At 35.5% G+C, this 20,494-nt stretch overlaps 1 protein-coding gene across 3 annotated transcripts in view; it reads left to right on the top strand.

Annotated features, from left to right (window-relative positions):
- Window positions 1–15,128, top strand: part of ADCY10 (adenylate cyclase 10) — a 127,879-nt gene extending 112,751 nt beyond the window's left edge. For 2 of the 3 annotated variants that reach the window (XM_031936834.1, XM_003767400.4), the window contains exons 31-33: window positions 3,402–3,597; window positions 12,050–12,238; window positions 14,571–15,128. In XM_031936834.1, coding sequence (XP_031792694.1) covers window positions 3,402–3,597; window positions 12,050–12,238; window positions 14,571–14,729 — 544 coding nt within the window. In that variant the 3' untranslated portion in view covers window positions 14,730–15,128. Of the gene's footprint in view, window positions 1–3,401; window positions 3,598–12,049; window positions 12,239–14,570 lie in introns of those variants that run through there. The other variant, XM_031936835.1, reaches the window with a different exon arrangement.
- Window positions 15,129–20,494: the final 5,366 nt, after the last annotated feature.

Genomic DNA, 20,494 nt, shown 5'->3' with positions numbered 1-20,494 from the left:
ATGATAAACTCAGTATCAGGCAGTAATAAGCATTGTCTGAAAACATCAAATAATTTTCTGGGCACTGTGTCCAGCCCCAGGAATACCAAAAAAAAAAAAAAAAAAAAAAAAATGGAGAGGGGCAAAAACTGATCCTGCTCATGGGATCTAGTTCACAGAGCTCACAATCTAACTGGGGAGATATGTAAACAAGTGTGCAAACAAGATGGAGAAAGTGAGAATCAATTGGAGACCAACTCAAAGGCAAGCCTGGAAAAGGCCTTATGTAGAAGTCTTTGCTGAGGCTTGAAGAAAGCCAGCAAAGTCGGGGGAGGGGATGGGGAGTGAAAGCCAGCATCCAAACAGTGATAATGTCTGAAGGCAGGAGATGGAACAGCAAGAAAGCCAGTGTCACAAGAATGCAAAGTACATGGAGGGGAGTAAGTTGGAAGTCGATTGGAAGGTTATGAAGGAACCAGGCTAGGAAGAATTTTGAAAAGCCAACAGGATTTTATATTTAATCTTGGCAGCAATAGAGAACCACTGGAGTTGATTGAATAGGGGAATGATACTGTCGGATACATTTTAGGGAAGTTAATTTAACAGCTGAGTGGAAAATGGAGAGGAGTGGAGAGAGACTTGATGCAAGGACACCATCCACAGGTTTTTGCAATAGTGCAATTGTGAAGTGATGAGGGCTAGGTTGTGGTATTGTGAGAAGGGATGGAGAATATGAGAGAGGTAATGAAGATGAAAACTAAAGGAAATGACTTTGGAAATGGTCCAAGAAATGATTAGGTTTTGAGGAGTAGGGAAGCACTGAGAGAGAGTGAGGAGTCATGGATTATTCCTAGGTTGCAAGTCTGGGTGACTGGGAGGTTGGTGATACCCTTGACAATAATAGCAAAGTTAAGAACAACGGTGAGTTTGAGAGGAAATAGAAGTTCAATTGGATATATTGAATTTAAGATGTCTATAGTACATTAAGTTTGCGGGGTCTAAAAGGCAGTTGTAGAGGTAAGACAGGAGGTAGTAAGGGTTGGATGAGTTGCTTTGTGAGTCATCTGAATAAAGATGATAATCAAAACCATCAGAACTGGTGAAATTGCTAGAGGAAAAAGAGAAAAGAGAGAGCCCAAGATGAGATTTTTGAGGCACAGTTATCAGACTTAAATATCCAGCAAGAGAAAAAGAGGAGAATCAGGAGAGAACAGTGTCACCACTGCCTTTGGAAGAAGAGAGTATAAAGGAGAAGAGAATGATTGACAGTGTCAAAGTCTGTGGAGAGATCAGGAAGGAGGAGAATGGAGAAAAGACAATGAGATTTGGCTAGAAAAAGACCACTGTCTCTACAGAACTGTTGACATCTTCTGGTGATGTCAGTAGGTGAGCTGCTTTCTCCAACCATGTGGGATCCTTTGCTGTTTTGATCTCTTTATTAAGCTCCTCTTTGCTGGATGCCTTCACAATCTGCTGATTGTGCCATGGACAATTGAGAGATCATTGGTAACTTCAAAAAGCATGATCTCAGTTGAATGATGAGTAAAGATTGCAAAGAGTTAATTAAGAAGGGAGTGAGAGGAGAGGTAGTGGGGATACCTATTGTAAATTGTCTTCTTATTGAATTTTGATACAAAAGGGAGGAGGAATATGGAATGATAAATAGCAAGAATGGATGAATATTTTGAAAATACAGGATACATTGAGCATATTTGTAGGCAAAATGGAAGCAGCAAGAAGACAGGGGGAGTGATTGAATATTAGCGAAAGTGGGGATGATAGAAGGGATGATCTACTAGAGAAGATGGACTAGAATGAGATCACTTGTGCATGGAGGGTATTGCCTTGACAAAGAGAAGAGCCACCTATCTTTTCAGGTGAGACAAGGTTTAAGGAGGAAATATTGGGGAAAGTTATATGGGGACAGAAGAGAGCTCTCTGAGAATGGCCTCAATTTTTTTCAATGAAATGAGGTAAGGCACTCAGCTGAGAGGATAGGGGAAGAAAGAGCTATGGAATGCGTGAGGAATGGTGCCTCCATTAGGGAGGTATAAAAGAATTACCTTGCTGCATTGAAGCTCTAGTTGAGAACATACATTTGTAGTGGATCCAGTTAGCAATGTTTCATGATTTTCTCCAGATTTGTTCAGCAGTAGATAAAGACAAGCAAAGGAAGCAGATGGTGGGAACAAAGGAGGGCAAGGGTTTTAGGATAAAGGGAAAAGACATTCAAGAAAAGAGGACAGTGTAGGGTTGGACTGGCTCACCAAGAGATCAAGATAGGAAGAGAAAGGGGTATAACCAGTGCAAGGATGATGGCCTGGGAGAAATCTGAGGGATATAAAGATTGCTGGTCAGTAAGGAAAAAAAAAATAATAAAAACAGGTTTAGGGTTGAAAGGCAGAGGAAGAAATGGAATGATAATTATCTCATGATAATTAGATAAAGGAATTTTAGAGTTCATGTGAAACATTTGTGAGTGATGAAGAGAGTATGATCGTACAGATGTATATAGCTTTGATAGGGTAGAAAAGGTGATCAAGGGAAATGAGGAAATTGAGGGATTAAGAGGTTATGATATTTGAGAGAAGATCAATATGTAGATTGAAGTCTACTAGTACAAGGCCAGGATTTGGGGAGGAAAGAAAGGCTGTGAGTCAGGTGCTGAATTTTTGAGGAAGGAAGAAGGTCTGTAGACAACAGTTACCAGAATCTTGATTGGTCAATAAATCCATATTTATTGAATTCCTTCAAAGGGGAAAAGGTTACTTACCAAGTGATTGATAATGGTAGAGGGAAAGCCTGGAAATAATAGTGGGGACCAAAGAATATTCCAGCAATCCCACCATGAAAGTCCCACCAGTGCTGGCAAGAATAAGATCCAAGAAACTAAAAAAGGAACATTAGAAAATATTCACCAATTTTCCTTCTAGAATTTTAACATTTATTTTGTAACATTTATTTGGCTGCTTTGAAAGAGATCAGATGAAGGAAACTTAACCCAAAATCATGTTAAAAAATTCTGGCTAACTGTGAGCCCTAAAGGTTGTAATTCCCTGGAGTACAACCCTCCAACAAGCAGTTGGATAATGGAGCTGATTTTTCCCTTTTGCCTTTTGGGTACCCAATTCACCAATTCATACTGGCTCTCCTTTCTTACTTCCCTAATCATCAACTATTCTTCCTACTTGACAGAATCAAGATGGGAGGAATGTGCTATTTAAAATAGGCTCAGAATCTACTCCAGCCAGAACTCAACATTGAAACTGCATTTTCCCCACAGTTGGTTAGCCCAGGGTGGCTTCCAGGGGCCTGGTTTCTGGAAGGCATATTTTCACTAAAAATGAATTCATAAAAGCAAGAGACCTCAATTGTGATACTGACCTGACTTTTCCCTCCTTCCCCTTCTATTGGTGATTTAGGTTTGCTAGACACGAGGAGTGGGAAAATTTTGAAGTATTTTTCAACAGAGCTAAAAAGCTGGTCCACAGAAGGACTCCATCATTCCTTTTCTGTGAGGGATTTAGTAGGTACATGGAATGCCAAGTTCTTTGCCTCCAAAAACAAATTCAAGAACAAATGGAGAATGTCCAGGACATTGGAGTTGAACTACTCAAGGTGATTCCTTTCTTGTATTTTGCTGAGTTTTCATTCAGGACAGTTAGCATAACAGCAGAGGATACTGCTTAAGTATACCTAAAGTATATTACTAGGATTTTCAGTTAATCTTGTGAGTTATTTTTATATTGTTCCTGAAAGGGTGACTACCAATAAGAAAAGCACGGCCTCAAACTTGGCTATTTCACTAGCAGAGTGTTTAGACAGTGCAGTTCCAAGATGAAATATTTTTTTAAAAATTAGTTATCTCTCCTAATTTCAATTGTAGCCCTCTCTGTAATGGGCTGAGGTTTGAGTTGATGCACTGAGGTCCCACGAGGCTAAATAGTAATTGGACTATACTCTATTAATATACATGATTGGATAAAGAATGGTCCCTGCCCACTCTCCGTGCAAGTCCTGATGTGTTGCATAGGAAATTTTGGTGGGTGGAGGCAGAGAGAGACAGGAAGAGAAGCTGGGGGAGACTGGGCCTGGGTTCCATACTCCTAGCTGCTGGTCGTGTGGCTTCTAGTCTAGCTAGCTTCTTGACTCAGCTACGCACATTGCTATCACCTATTCCCTTCCACCTCCAATCCTTCTTCACTGAGAATAAAGACTGATGATATTCCCCTAACCTGAATTCCTGACTCCGGCTGATTTTAAAATACACGGTCTTCACACCTCTCATGTTGTTTTCAGCATGATTTTAAACCAACTGCTCTTCATTTACTTTCTAATTTTGAGACCTCTTGGGTGCAAAGAGGTCATGACCCTTTTGTCCTAGCTTATGTCCCCATCATCAATCCCCAACTAAGGAATATGACCTATGCCATCTTTGGACAATTTATTTAAACTCCCAGTTACCTCATCATCCTGTGGTTACTTGTTGCCTGGAGCCTAGGCACATTGACCTTAATGTTACAAATTCACCAAAACCTATTACAGTGAAATAAGTAAACACCAATCCCATTTCACCAGATTTCTCCCAATTCTCATTTTACTTTGTTGAAAATGGAGGCAAATGATAGCAAAATCAGGAAATGAGCAAGCAAACTTCCAAATCATGTCTGGGAATCACTACTGCCAATTTAATGTATACTTTCCATCTTACCATTGCAATATGATAACACATTGGCATCTTTGCTATGATGTCCAGAAAAGAAAGAATGCTGAACTCAAAGTCATGACATTGGAAGTCAAATCCCAAATCTAATTATTTATAGTTAGCTATATAACTATGGTCAAATCACATAATTTTTCTAAACTTGTTTCTTAATCTATAAAAATTATTGAAGTAGCAAAGTGGAAGAATTCTTTTCAGACAAATTTCCAAAAAATATTTGAAATCATTAAAAACACACCATTCTAGGAATAATCTATTTTAGTAATAGCTAGCATTTACATAGTTCTCTAAGATTTGAATATGTTAATTTCATTTGATCCTCGCAACAAGCCCCTGAAATAGCTGCTATTATTATTTCCATTTTATAGACATAAAGACAATGAGCCTGAAAAAGGTTGTGACTTTCCATGGCTAGTAAGGCTCTGAGGCAGTATTTAAACTCTGGTCTTCTTGACTCCTTCAGCTCTTTATACACTCTCTACAAACCTAGATGCTTAGAAAATTCTATTTCTGTAAATAATATATTTCAATACTTAGGATCACAAATGTAGAGATAAAAGGGATCTTAGCACCAAGTCCAATCACCTCATTTTATAGATGAAATAGCTGAGAGTTTAAATAAATTGTCCAAAGGTGGCACAAGTCATATAATAGCCAAGCTAAATTTAACCCAGTTCCTCTAATTCTATTTCTAAATCAGTACTTTTCAGTTTTTTAACCACCAGAATTTGTTTTTAAAGGAACAGATTTAGATGTCATTGGGCACAAGAAACCCTTGCTATTTTTAAAAATGTATTTTATTGAACTTCAGTGTGTTTTTTTTTTAATCTCCTATATGTCTCCTTGCATATCTCACTTTCTCTCCCCTTTTAATGAGAGCCATCTCTTATAAGAAAGAATTTTTATTAAAACAGGAAAGAAAAGAAATCATCAAAACAGAACAACACGTAAAACAAACCCCATGAAATATCTTCTTATATATCTCTTCACTAGGACCAAGCTTATGTTTATATATATATATATATATATATATATAATTTCATTAAATATTTCCCAAGTACATGTATAAAAGATTTTAACACACTTTAAAAAATGGAGTTTCAAATTCTCTTCCTTTCTTCTGTCTCTCACTCCTCTTTGAGAAGGCAAGAAATTTGATATTGATTATATATGTGAAGTCATGCAAACCCTATTTCCATATTAACCATGTTGCAAAAGAAAATACCAACAAAATTTAACAAAAAATACAGAAAGTATAAAAAAAAGTATGCTGCAATCTGAACTCAAGAGTTCTCTCTTTGGAGGTGAATAGCATCTTCTGTCATGGATCTTTTGGAATTGTCACAATTGATCATTCTTAAAATATTGCAGTTACTGTGTACAATTTTTTCCTGGTTCTGCTTACTTCATGTTGCATCATTCTTCCCAGATATTTCTGAAATCATCCTGCTCATTATATCTTATAGCACAATAGTATTCTAACACATTCATATATGACTTGTTCAGTCATTCCCTAAATAATGAGCATCCTCTCAGTTTTCAGTTCTTTGCCACCACAAAAAAAGAACTGCTATAAACATTTTTGTACATATGTGGTACACTTCCACCTTTTTTTCTTATCTTTTTGGGATATAGACCTAATAGTGATATTGATTGGATCTTTTATAAACCTTAGTTCCAAATTGTTTTTCAAAATGATTGAATCAGTTCATAATGCCACCAGTAGTACAACGATGTCCCAGTTTTTCCACATCTCCTACAGCATTTGTCATTTCCTTTTCTGTCATGTTAGCCAACCTGAAAGGTATGAGATCTTCTATCAGAATTGTTCTAATTGCATTTCTCTACTGAGTAGTGATTTAGACTATTTTTTCATCTAACTATTGATAACTTTGATTTTTTTCTTCTGAAAACTGCCTGTTCATAATTTATCAACTAAAAAATCATTCTTATTTTTAAATTTAACTCAGTTTCCTATATTTTTGAGAAATGAGATCTTTCTCAGAGAAACTTGCTCTAAACATTTTCCCCAAGTTTTCTATTTTCCTTTCAATTTTTGGCTGCATTTTTGTTTTTGCTAAAGCTTTTTAATTTCAGATAATCAAAATTTATCTATTTTGCTTCCTGTAATCTTCTCTATCTTGTCTGATCACAAACTCTTTCCTTATCCACAGATCTAACAGGTATATTTTTCCATGCTTTCCTAATTTACTTATATCACCCTTTATGTCTAAATCATTTATCTTGGTACATACACATTGTAAGATGCTGGTCTATGCCTAGTTTCTGCCAAGTTGCTTTCCAGTTTTCCCAGAAATGTTTGTTAAATGTTGAGTTCTTACCCCAAAAGTTTGAATCTCTGGGTTTATCAAACAAACATTAGATAATTATGGTCATTTACTACTTATATATGTGCTTAGTCTACTTTATTTATTCATCACTCTATTTCTTAACCAGGAGCAGATTGTTTGATGATTACTGCTTTGTAATATAATCTAAAATATGGTAGCCTTCCTTCACATTTTTCATTTATTCCCTTGATATTAATGACCTTTTGTTTTTCCAGGTGAATTTTATTACTATTTCTTCTAGCTCTATAAAATAATTCTTTGGGAGTTTGATTGGTAGAGTACTGAATAAATAGATTAATTTAGAGAAAATTGCCATTTTTATTTATTTTTTCAATCTACCCATGAACAATGAATATTTTTCCAGTTCAGTTCCATCTTTAATTGTGTGAAAATTTCATAATTATGTTCATATAAATCTGGGTTCATCCTGGCAAATCAACTAGCAAGTATTGTTTAGTGTGCAGTTATTTTAAATAGAATTTCTCTTTCTATCTCTTCCTGCTAGGTTTTGTTGACAATATTTAGATACACTGGTGATTTTTGTGGATTTATTTTATATTCTGGAACTTTGAAATTGTCAATTCTTTCAACTAGTTTTTTAATTGATTCTCTAGGATTTTCTAAGTATAACATCATACCATCTGAAAAGAATGACATTTTTGTCTCCTCAGTATATGTTCAATTTCTTTTTTGTCTTATTGCTATAGCTGGCGTTTCTAGTCTGATATTTAATAGTGGTGATAATGGGCATCCTTGTTTACTCCTAAATTATTAAGATTTATCCTCATTAAAGATAATGCTTGCTTTTGTTTTTAGATAAATACTGCTTATCATTTTAAGGAAGATTCTGTTGATTCCTGTGCTTTCTAGTATTTTTAATAGGAAGAGGTATTGTATTTTGCCAAAAGATTTTTCTGCATCTATTGGTATCATATGTTTTTTGTTGTTGTCATAGATATGATCTATTATGCTGATAGTTTTCCTAATATTGAACCAGCCCTGCATTCCTAGTATAAATCCTACTGGTTACAGTGTATATCTTAATGATAAATTGCTATAGTCCTACTGGCTAATAATATTTTATTTAAAATTTTTGTAATTAAGGAAATTAGGTTTATAGTTTTCTTTTCTGTTTTTATTCTCTGTGGTTTAGGTCTCAAAACCTTATCTGCATCATAAAAGGAATTTGGTAGAACTCCGTTACTTAATTTTTTTCAAAAACTTTATATTGTGTTGGAATTAATTATTTCTGAAATGTTTGGTAGAATTCATCCATTTGTTCTGGGGATTTTTCTTAGGGAACTGTTCATTGATGTCTTATTCAACTTCTTTCTCTAAGATAGAGTTATTTAAGTTTTTTATTTTCTACTTATCTGGGAAGTTTATATTTTTGTAAATATTCATCTATTTTACTTAGATTGTCAGTTTTACTGGCATATAATTAACCAAAATATCTCCTACTAATTGCTTTAATTTTATCTTTATTGGCAGTAAAGTCATCTTTTTTATTTTTACACTAATTTGGCTTGACTTCTTTCTTTTTTATAAAATCAAATTAACCAATAGTTTGTCTATTTTAGCTCCTAGTTTCATTTGTTAATATTTTTAATTTCAATTTTAGTAATCTATCTTTTTGATTTTCAGGATTTTCATTTTGATAACTGGAAATTTTAGTCTGTCCTTTTTCTAGTTTTTTTAAAGTTTTTAATATGTTACACATAACATAAAGTTATAAAATTTCCCCTAAATGCTGCTTTATCTGCATCCCACAAAATTTCTGTTAATAGTTGTCATTTTCTTTAATGAAAACTTTTTTATGATTTGTTCTTTGACTCACTCATTTTTAGAATTAGCTTATTTAGTTTCCAAATAGCTCTTAATTTATGCCTCCATGGCCTGTTATTAAATGTAATTTTTATTGCATTATGATCTGAGAAGACACGAGTTAATATTTCTACTTTTCTGCATTTGGTTGTCAGGTTTTTATGGACTAATGCATGGTCAGTTTTTGTGAAGGTCCCATGTACTGTAATGCTGGAGAAACTGAGGCTAGATAGAGATTAGAGAATTTAATAATTTATTTGAAAGGGAGAGATTTACTGGGACCAGGACTGAATGAGACTATCGTCTCCAAGAATCCAGCAGCGAATGTCGGATACAAGATTCTTTTATAGGGCAACAAGAACAATGACATAATGGGGGAAGTACCTGAAATGGGGATGACCTAATGAGGATGACCCAATGGGGGGAGGCACCTAGGATGACATAATGGAAGAAGGTACCAGAGAAGCTCCTGATATTCTAATGATGTCTAAAATGGATAGACCTTTATCCCATCAAACATTGAGAAGGAATGATTATAGCCTAAAAATATAAGACCTTTATCCTATTGAACATTAAGAGGGAATCATTATAGCTTGGGATTTTGGGACAGAGTAACTGAGGACAATTAGGGAAACTGGGTCAAGACATTAAAAGAGAACTGTGGCACAATACTGAAAAAAAAGGTATATATCATTCTATTCCCATTCACTTTTCTCCAGAGATCTATCATAGCTATTTTTTCCAAAGTTCTATTCATCTTCTTGACTACGTATTTATTTAATGTTTATGTTTATCTAGCTCTAAGGGAGGGAAGTTGAGGTCTCCCACTAGTATAGTTTTACTAGCTTATTTCCTCCTGCAATGAATTTTTCCTTTAAGAATTTGGATGCTATGCCATTTGCTGCATATATGTTAGTATTGCTATTACTTCATTGTCTATAGCTCTTTCTAGTAAAATATAATTTTCCACTTATCCCTTTTAATTAAATCTATTTTTGCTTTCGTTTTATCTGAGATCATGATTGCTACTTCCAACCTTTCTGTTCTAGCCTCTTATTTTAACTCTGGGTGTGTTTTTATTTTAAGGGTGTTTCTTGTAAACATATTATTGGATTTTGGTTTTTAATCTATTCTGCTATCACTTCCATTTAATGAGTGAGTTCATTCCATTCACATTCATAGTTATGATCACTAAATGTGCATTTCCCTCTATCCTCTTTTCTTCTTTTTTGTATCCTGCTTTCTAGAATCCCCAAGTTGGAGTGACAAAACATATCATTGCTTTCTAGAGCCCCCACACCGGGGTGATTAAATATACCTTCCTAGTGGAGAAATGATGAGGCGGAACATTCTTTATAACTAAATGTCTCTCTCTTTTTATCCTGTCCCTCCTTTCAAGTCTTTTTTGTTTCTGCCTTTTTTTTTAATCTGTCTTCTATCACCCTACCACTCCCTGTCCATCCTTTTACTTCCCTGTTAGCTAGACAGGTTTCTATTATCAATGTTAGTATGTGTATGTATGTATGTATGTACGTGTGTATGTATGTGTGTGTGTGTGTGTGTGTGTGTGTATTCCTCTTAAAAACCAATTTAGATGTGAGGTTCAATCATTGTTTACCCCCATCCCATACCATTCTTCTCTCCTTTCTTGCAAATTTCTTTTATATGAGATAATTTTCTCCATTCTTCCTCTTTTCTCCCAGGGCATCTCTCTAACCATCTTTTTTCATACCATCCCAACATAACTAATTCATTCCCATAGCTTTTTTCTACATAGACTCTAAATTGCCCTAATAATGACAAAGATTTTAGAAGACACATGTATTATCTTCACATATAAAAAGGTAAACAGTTAAACATTATTAAGTCCTTATGATTTACAATGAAATATTTCACATTTTCATCTATTTTTCCCCCATTCGTTTGAATTTGTTTTATTGTTTATTGGTATCTCAGTGATTCATTAGCTGTCATTTGCCTAATTCTAATTTTAAGGTATTATTTTCTTCAGTGAACTTTTGTATCTCTTTTTTCATTTGCCTACTTCTGTTTTTTAAGGAATTATTTTCTTCAATGAATTTTGCGTCTCTTTTTTCATTAAGCCAGTTTTTTTCTCTAGTATTTTTTTTTTTTTTTGCATGTGTGCCTCTTTTTATCAAGTTGCTGTCTTTTCATAATTTTCTTCTTTGGCTTTCATTTTTTTATCTATTTTTTCCTTTAGCACTCTTAATTTGATTTTGGAACTAAAAGGAAGAAGAAAAGGAAACTGAAGATCATTTTCAAAATGTGAAAAAGTTATTATTTTGGCTAGGCTAGTCCTTTGCATTGCCACTCCTCTTCCCACCTCAATGACATTGATGAATGTGGAGAAGATTAGTGATTTTTTAAAGTGATAGATCTCTGAATATTAACTTTTAAAGAAAATCTGTCTTTCCAGGCTAAGTTACCTTTAAGAGAAAGCAATAGAAAAAATAGCATAGATTTGCAGATTAGCCCTCTTTGGAATCATCATGATAATCACCTTGCTAGAAAGGATAGTAGAATCAAAGTTGTTCCTTGAGGCAACACACATAGGAACAGATAATAATACTAAGGTTAATAGTATTTTACAATAGAAAACACACATAATCATGCTGCCAACATAATATTACCTGACATTAGTAAATAATCTCCTTGAAGAAAGACACTTTATGCTTGTAGCATCTAGCACAGTCCTTGGCACAATAAGAGATCCCAATTTAATTAAATCATAAGATTCTTAGGGATCAGGACTATTCTTATTCATCTTTATAGCCTCCACAGCACTTAGCATATTAGCTTGCACATATATCTACAATAGTTTGACTTCACTCATTAGTTTTTAAAATCCATCTCAAGGAGGACAAGCCACTTATACCCAAGAAAAACTCCTCAGTACCACTAACAACCACAAAATCATAAACTGGTTGGATTGTCAATTTGTTATGGTCACCATATAGTATTTCACAAATTTAACTGTGTCTTCCTCTGAATTCTTTTTATAGAAACTTTCTTGATATGAATGAAATACAGAAATCAAACCATCTTTGAATATGCATATCATTGTGATTCCACTGATTAAATGTGTATAATATAATTTTTTAGGTATAAGATTCTTTTTTTCTAAATTAGATATCTATTATTCTTTCATCAGAATCTGGAGAATTTGGTAGCTCAAAGTTCTACGGGTCCTATCTTCCACCCAAGAATTTACCACTTGATGGCTTATGCATGCATACTAATGGGTGATGAGGAGAACTGTAATGTTTTCCTGAGAACAGCTTTACAGATCTGTGAAGTCCAAGGAAATGTACTGGAAAGAAGTTGGATAAATATCAGCAAAGTAAATAAAGGAAACTGGGAAAGGGAAGTGGGGTTTGTTGACTCTAGTGCACAGTCTAGCAGTGGGGAACAGAACGTAACTTATGTTAACTTTTTGACAAGGTCTTTGATTTCATGGCTGTAGGATGTTCTTAGGGAAGAACTTTCTCTGGTAATGCACTAGCTTAGAATTATAGCCTTAGACTTGTCTGAGGCATTGCAGGGTATTGTGACTTGAACAGAATTACTCAGGCAGGACAGGAAAAAATAGGACTTAAATTCAGCCTTCTTGACTACAAAGTCAGCTCTCTATCAATTATGTCATATTGCCTCTCATTAAATTAACTTTAAAATTAAATTAAGTGAATAGAGTACTGGATATTGATTTGAGAAAGACAAATTCAATCCCTCTTTTTTCCTATAATATGGGAATTCTGTCATTTACATTAAACTCTTTGCTACTCTCCACATAAGCAGTGTCTCTGTGTATCCAATTCCTTTTAAATACTTTGGAAACTGGACTATGCCAGAGGGGGCCAACCTACTTTGTATAAAGTCATCTAACTTTAGCAAACTAGAAAATGTGCAAGTGGGTTAGTTTGTCTTTGTTTACTTTTTAAAATTTGTGAGCATTTCAGAGGATACAACAGAATAGTTATAATAATAATAATAATATCTAACATTTATATAAAGCTTTAATATGTCATCTCATTTAATCATGACCAAAACCCTGTGACGTGGGTACTATTATTATCCTGAGTTCAAATCCTGCTTTGTGATTTGGGCAAATCACTTAATATCTGTTTCCCTCAATTTTCTCATATATAAAATTGGGATATATCAGTTGGAGAATGGCTGAATAAGTTATAGTATATGAATGTTGCGGAATATTATTGTTCTATAAAAAAATGATCAGCAGGATGATTTTATTTATTTTTTTAATAGCTTTTTATTTACAGGATATATACATGGGTAACTTTACAGCATTAACAATTGCCAAACCTCTTGTTCCAATTTTTCACCTCTTACCCCCCCCCACCCCCTCCCCTAAATGGCAGGATGACCAGTAGATGTTAAATATATTAAAATATAACTTAGATACACAATAAGTATACATGACCAAAACATTATTTTGCTGTACAAAAAGAATCAGACTCTGAATTATTGTACAATTAGCTTGTGAAGGAAATAAAAAATGCAGGTGGGCATAAATATAGGGATTGGGAATTCAATGTAATGGTTTTTAGTCATCTCCCAGAGTTCTTTTTCTGGGTATAGCTAGTTCAGTTCATTACTGCTCCATTAGAAATGATTTGGTTGATCTCGTTGCTGAGGATGGCCTGATCCATCAGAACTGGTCATCATCTAGTATTGTTGTTGAAGTATATAATGATCTCCTGGTCCTGCTCATTTCACTCAGCATCAGTTCGTGTAAGTCTCTCCAGGCCTTTCTGAAATCATCCCAGCAGGATGATTTTAGAGAGGCTTAGAGAGACTTACATGAACTGATGCTAAGTGAAATGAGAAGAATCAGGAGCTCATTATACATGGCAACAGCAAGATTATATGATGATCAATTCTAGTGGACATGGCTCTCTTCAACAAATGAGATGATTCAAATCAGCTCCAATGATTTTGTGATGAAGAGAGCCATCTACACCCAGAGAAAAGAGTGTAGGAACTGAGTATAGTTAACAACATAGCATTTTCACTCTTTTTTTTTACTGTTTGCTTGCATATTGTTTTCTTATTTTTTTCCTGTTTGATCTAATTTTTTTTTTTGTGCAGCAAGATAATTGTATAAATATATATGCATATATTAGATTTAATTTAAATGTCTACCATGTTTAACATATATTGAATTATCTGCCATCTAGGAGAGGGGGTTGGGGGAAGGGAAGGAAAAATTATAACACAAGGTTTTGCAAGGGTTAATGTTGAAAAATTATCCATGCATATGTTTGGGAAATTAAAAGCTTTAATAAAAAACATTTTTTAAGTGGGGATAAAAATAGCACTCACTTTCCAGGGTAATTGTGAGGATCAAATGAAATCATATTTTCTAAGTACTTTATAAATGCCACAAATTTTGGTAAATGGGGAAACTGAGGCAGTGGGGGTGGGAAGGTGTCTTGTCCAGGGTCACACAACTAGTTAACATCTGAAGCAGGAACTTGAACTCAACTCTTCCTGTCTCCAAATCCAGCATGAAATTTACTGGTCAGTCAATTGTCTTACCAATTCCATTGTTTTGGAAAGCCTAGTAGTAGGTCATACAGAATATTTCTAAAATAAAAATACTTATTGAATTTGTCACAGGGAACTCATTCTGAATTCCCTTTCTCTTTTCTCAGAGATGGTGGTACTCTGATGAAGTATCTGAGGAAGACAGCTGGCTTCAAATAGTCTTGCGTCTTCCAAAGTGGAACGAAATCGAATTTGATGACAACAAAATAAAGAATGTTGAACAAAACAAATTCCGATTTAAAATTACTATCATGGATAACTACTAGCATTTTTATGAGCAAGATTGAAGAACTTGGAAAGTAGGTCATTTTCATCATCCAAATAATTTCTAAGCTTCCTTTCTGGGCATGCTGAATTCTCCTAGCACTTACATATTGTTTCTGTTTGAGCATTTTTGCCTTCCCATCTCTTTGAGGGTAGAGGGGGAAGACAGGGTATAAAAGCTCCATATTTTGTCAATTTCTCTCTGTTAATTGTTAAATTGATAAATTATTAAACAATTTATATATAGTGTAGACTTACAAAACAATCATAATTCGTTTCTTCAGAAATGTGAAAAAGATAAGTAGTCACATAAGAAATAGCTCCTACAAAGGTGATGATAGTATTGTACTTGTCTGTATCATATTTGTGGGAATAATAAAGACTTTGAAATGAAAAAAAAATTGTGGTATTAAGCATAGTGCCTGGAATTGGGATGGTGCGAAGGGAAAGGAAAAGAAGGGATGTGAGAAATATTAGGAAGATAGATTAATAATAATAATAGCTAAATTCAAATAGAACTTTAGGGTTTAATACTAAGTGGTCATTTTTATCCTAAACTATAAATAAATATTGCTAATAATTTTTCAAATAGATACTAACTTTAGTTTAAGAAATTATATTTGTCTGTGCTTAATTTTAAAAAGTGTGATGTTCACACTTAGATATACATACAATAGTGATAGTCAAGAAATATTAAAGGACTTCTGTCTTTACTTGCTAAAACTAAACACATGTTTCTTTTTTTTTTCTGCAGCAGCCAGGTAACTTTATTATTTTTTTATTATAGCTTTTTATTTATAAGATATATGCATGGGTAATTTTTCAGCATTGACAATTGCAAAGCCTTTCGTTCCAATTTTTCCCCTTCTTCCCCCGACCCTCTCCCCCAGATGGCAGGTTGACCAATACATATTTAATATATTAAAGTATAAGTTAAATACAATATATGTATACATGTCCATACAGTTATTTGTTGTACAAAAAGAATAGGACTTTGCAATAGTGTACAATTAACCTGTGAAGGAAATCAAAAATGCAGGCGGACAAAAACAGAGGGAATTCTATGTAGTGGTTCACAGTCATCTCCCAGAGTTCTTTCCCTGGGTGTAGCTGGTTCCTTTCATTACTGCTCTATTGGAACTGATTTGGTTCATCTCATTGCTGAAGAGGGCCACGTCCATCAGAATTGATCATCATAGAGTATTGTTGATGAAGTATATAATGATCTCCTGGTCCTGCTCATTTCACTCAGCATCAATTCATGTAAGTCTCTCCAGGCCTTTCTGAAATCATCCTGCTGGTCATTTCTTACAGAACAATAAATTCATATTGCATATTCCACATTCGTATACCACAATTTATTCAGCCATTCTCCAATTGATGGGCATTCACTCTGTTTCCAGTTTCTGGCTACTACAAAGAGGGCTGCCCCAAACATTCTTGCACATACAAGTCCCTTTCCCTTCTTTAAAATCTCTGCTGGATCAAAGGGTATGCACAGTTTGATAACCTTTTGAGCATAGTTCCAAATCGCTCTCCAGAATGGCTGGATGTATTCACAATTCCACCAACAATGCATCAGTGTCCCAGTTTTCCCACATCTCTTTCAATATTCCACATTATCTTTCCCTGTCATTCTAGCCAATCTGACAGGTGTGTAGTGATTTCTCAGAGTTGTCTTAATTTGCATTTCTCTGATTAATAATGACTTGGAGCATCTTTTCATATGGCTAGAAGTAGTTTCAATTTCTTCATCTTGAAATAGCTCAGGCAATAAAATTCAAGACAACCAAGGTGTTCGTAATTTAGAGACAATTTATTTATCTGCCTGAATGGCCAGGAGGGACCTCTCCACAGGGTTCCATCTTGAACAGAAGTAGACACAGCCTTATAAGCATTCTTGTTCAGCCTTGAGGTTACATTTCACATTAAACACTGACTCGACTTTCAGCTTACAGGGCTCAAGATAGGGGGCTTACGATGGCAGATGTTTGACATTGATTATTTTGAGAGAGATCAGGGTTATCAAACATAGTAGATACCCCTCATTGTTGATCAGGCACTTTGAAGTGCAAAACACCTTTTTTAATCTAGCTTGAGCAAACATTCCTCTGCAAGCCTGAGGCCCTTGTGGAGGAGAGGAGGGTAGGCCAGTCCTTTGTCCATTTCAGTCTGAGAATTGTCTGTTCATATCCTGTGACCATTTATCAATTGGAGAATGGCTTGATTTCTTATAAATTAGAGTCAATTCTCTATATATTTTGGAAATGAGGCTTTTATCAGAACCTTTGACTGTAAAAATGTTTTCCCAGTTTATTGTTTCCCTTCTAATCTTGTCTGCATTAGTTTTTGAACACATGTTTCTGTAAAAGAAAGATAACAATAATTTTCAAAAGCAAACATTCTAACACTATACAACTTAAAAATTTGGTACATACTGATGAATAATGGTAGGAAAATATTAAAATTCTTTATTTTCTATAACAAAACTATTGTTTCTGTAAGAGGAGAAAACTTTGTATATACAATGAGAACACTACAATTCATAACATATAATAGTCTAGAGTCTGACCGGAAGTATTTCTGACATTTGTTAGCATCAAGTGATGTGACAGCATGTGTAGTGCAGAGTTGCATGATGCAATGTGGGCAAGTGTTGCCAGAACTTCATTATGTGTTTGATTTTGAATTAATTTTTGGTCACTGTACGTTCAGAAACCTGATGTCAAGTTTTTTGGGACCCCTACATTCAGTTATGTGACCCCATGGATGACTGATAAGTGTTAGGGTAGCAATTCCTAGTTCCAAATGATGGGGTTTAATTATGGGAAGAATTCACAATGTCAATCTCTTTGGCAAAAGGTAGATTTATTTAAGAGACAAAGTTACAGACAAAATGGAGAGATACAGTCGATACCAGGAATGGTAAATATGAAATAGAGTTGGGAGAGCACATAACAATTTACAATGGAAAAGACAAGTTTCCTAGTGGAATTAACAATTAACTAGGACAAAGGGAACCCAAGAGATTGGAGATGATCTTAGCTGGCAGGCTAAATGCATAAAAGAATTTAGCTCCCTAAGAGAATTAGGTATAAAAGAGAGAAAGCCACCATGAAGCATGGTGGGAACATGACATAGGGGAGGGGGAGGGGAGAGACACCATGAGACAGAGTGCTGTGGTGAGCTATGTGGGCTATTACCCCAAAAGGGGTTCAACAAAGATGGCATGGGCCATGGACAGATTTATAGGGGAAATTTAACCTTGGGGTTTGATGTAACCTGGTTTTCTTGCTGGACAGGGCAAGATGCCCAGAACCGCCATAGAGGGTGGAACTTTAAAACTGAGCTAATCCCTATCAGTGCCCTTTCCTGCTTGCCTCAGGGGGTAATTTTATCAGTACTTCAGGCACTCTTTGCCAACTCTACCTAGTAACCGAGGACTTCATCATGGGGTCATGACTAACAGCTTAAGATGCTTTGCTTTATATAAACTCAGTGGGAGCTGCTGTCTTCCTTAAAGAAAAGAGCCTTCAGGGTACATCACCCCTGGCCCAAATAAATGTCCTTGCTTGGGTTGAAGATTGTCTGAACATGAATTTTTTCAGAGACAAAACTGTGACTCCCCACTCCAATAATATTCAAAGACTTTCATAAATGTAGCCCCCTCCTATCTCTTCTAGAGTCTTATACCTTATTCTCTGCCATGACCTCTTGGATCCAGTTGACACTAGACTCCTGGCTATTCCATGAACAAGACCCTTGTCTTTTAGTTCTGGGCATTTTCTTTGACTTTTCCCCATACTTGGAAGTCTTTCCCTCCTCTCCTTGACTACTGATCTCCTTTGAGTCCTAATTAAAAATCTACTTTCTACAGGAAACCTTCCCCAACTTCCTAATTCCAGTGCCTTTGTGCTATTATTTTCTATTATCAACTTGAACTAAAGAGGAATACCAAAGTAGCAATAGAAAGGTCCTTTAATGGAGGGGAGAGCAATCTAGGGACAATAAAGAGCACCAAAATAGAGGAGTGCCCATTAGAGGTAGAGGGGGCATTAAATACACAATGAAGTGGGAAATGGGAGGTGGGGTGGGCAGGCAACATTGGACTTCCATAGGGAGGGGTGCACAGGAGAGGCAGCAATAGGGAATGGCTGAGGGGTGGTGTTATCTGATCAAAACAGCAAGTCCTGGAGCTCTGGATGCAGAATGGGGAGTTTCCCTGAGATATCACCAGGTCTGTTCCTAGCATGAGGTCAGTGAGGTAGCCTCTGATGACTGCATTCAGCACTTTTATCCTGTACAGTTTGTTTGTATATATTTGTGTGTCAGCTTCCCTATTAGATTGTAAATTCCTTGAGATCAGTGACTAGCTTATTTTGCTTTGTTTTGCTTTTCCTTTTATCCTTAGCAGTCAGTTCAATACCTGGCTTAATAAAAGTTTTTCTTTTTTGACTCTAATATTTTGCTATGAAAAGTTATTTCTGATTTTGTATTACCGAATTTGTTTGTCACAGATAGTTTTCTTCTTTATTTCTGATGTTTTGGGTCTAATGGCAAGTAAAACAAAGACTGAGAATATTGCTTGCAGTAAGTATGAGAAGTAGGGAAGACTTTGTATTGACTTGCATTGAATACATCACTTTGTATGCCTAGCATTTAAAGTTCTTCATAATATTGCTGTGGGCAGCTAGATGGCACAGTGAACAGAATATTGGGCTCAGAGTCAGGAAGACTCATCTTCATGAGTTCAAATCCAATTTCATGTATTTCTTAGTTCTGTGATCGAAGGCAAGTCACTTTTTGCTTCAGTTTGACAATGAGTTGGAGAAGGGAATAATGGTCAAGCACTTCAGTTATCTCAGCCAAGAAAATCCTAAATGAGGTCACTGAGTTGGACATGAGTGAATAACAAAAACAATAATCTGGCTCCCATGAGTGAATAACAAAAACAATAATCTGACTCCCACTGATCTTTCCAGGCTAATTGTATATTAGTCTCTTTGACACAGATTAAGCCAAGCTGAAAGACATGTTTTTCCTCATGTATCCATGTGCCATTTGCAACAGATAAAATCTGAGGATTCAAAGCAAGGGAAAAGAGAATCCCTGCCATTAAGGAGTTCACAATCTAATGGGGAAAAAGACACTTAAAGAAAAGTAGACTAGAGAGGGAAAGAGTGCTCCAGGGCACAATGAAGTTGGGCTGCCAAGAGGAAAATGAAGCATCTCCTGCTCCGGGTCCCCTTCTTTGATGGAAGATTTGGGAGTTCTTCAACTCCATTCTTTTTATCCTCCCCAGAATAAAGAGGCACAGACCTCCTGGGAACAGAGGATGTTGATAAAGATGAGGGTCAGGTGAACAGTCAGATTACTGTACACCTGGAATATACTTCCTCTTCACACTTGCCTCTTAAAATTTCCAATTACCTCCACACAAAGTGCAAACCACTTTCCCTCAATGAAAAGAAGGCAAAGAAACTCAAGGAATCCCTTAACCCCAATTGCTTCAGTAAAAAAAAAAAGAAAGAAAAGAAAAGAAAAGAAAAAAACAATGCCACATCAATTTTTCTTTATAAACAACACTGGGGGCAGCTAGGTGGCACAGTGGATAGTATACCAGCCCTGAAATTAAGAAGACCTAAACTCAAATCTGGCCTCAGACACTTAACACTTCCTAGCTGCGTGATCCTGGGCAAGTCACTTAACTCCAACTTCCTCAGCAAAAACAACAACAAAAAACAACACTGAATGCTTCATTGTGAAA

This window comes from Sarcophilus harrisii, chromosome 4 (genome assembly GCF_902635505.1).
Source record: "Sarcophilus harrisii chromosome 4, mSarHar1.11, whole genome shotgun sequence".
Classification (NCBI taxonomy): Eukaryota; Metazoa; Chordata; class Mammalia; order Dasyuromorphia; family Dasyuridae; genus Sarcophilus; species Sarcophilus harrisii.
The sequence above is the reverse complement of the archived record's forward strand: the minus strand, read 5'-3'. Positions and strand labels throughout refer to the sequence as shown.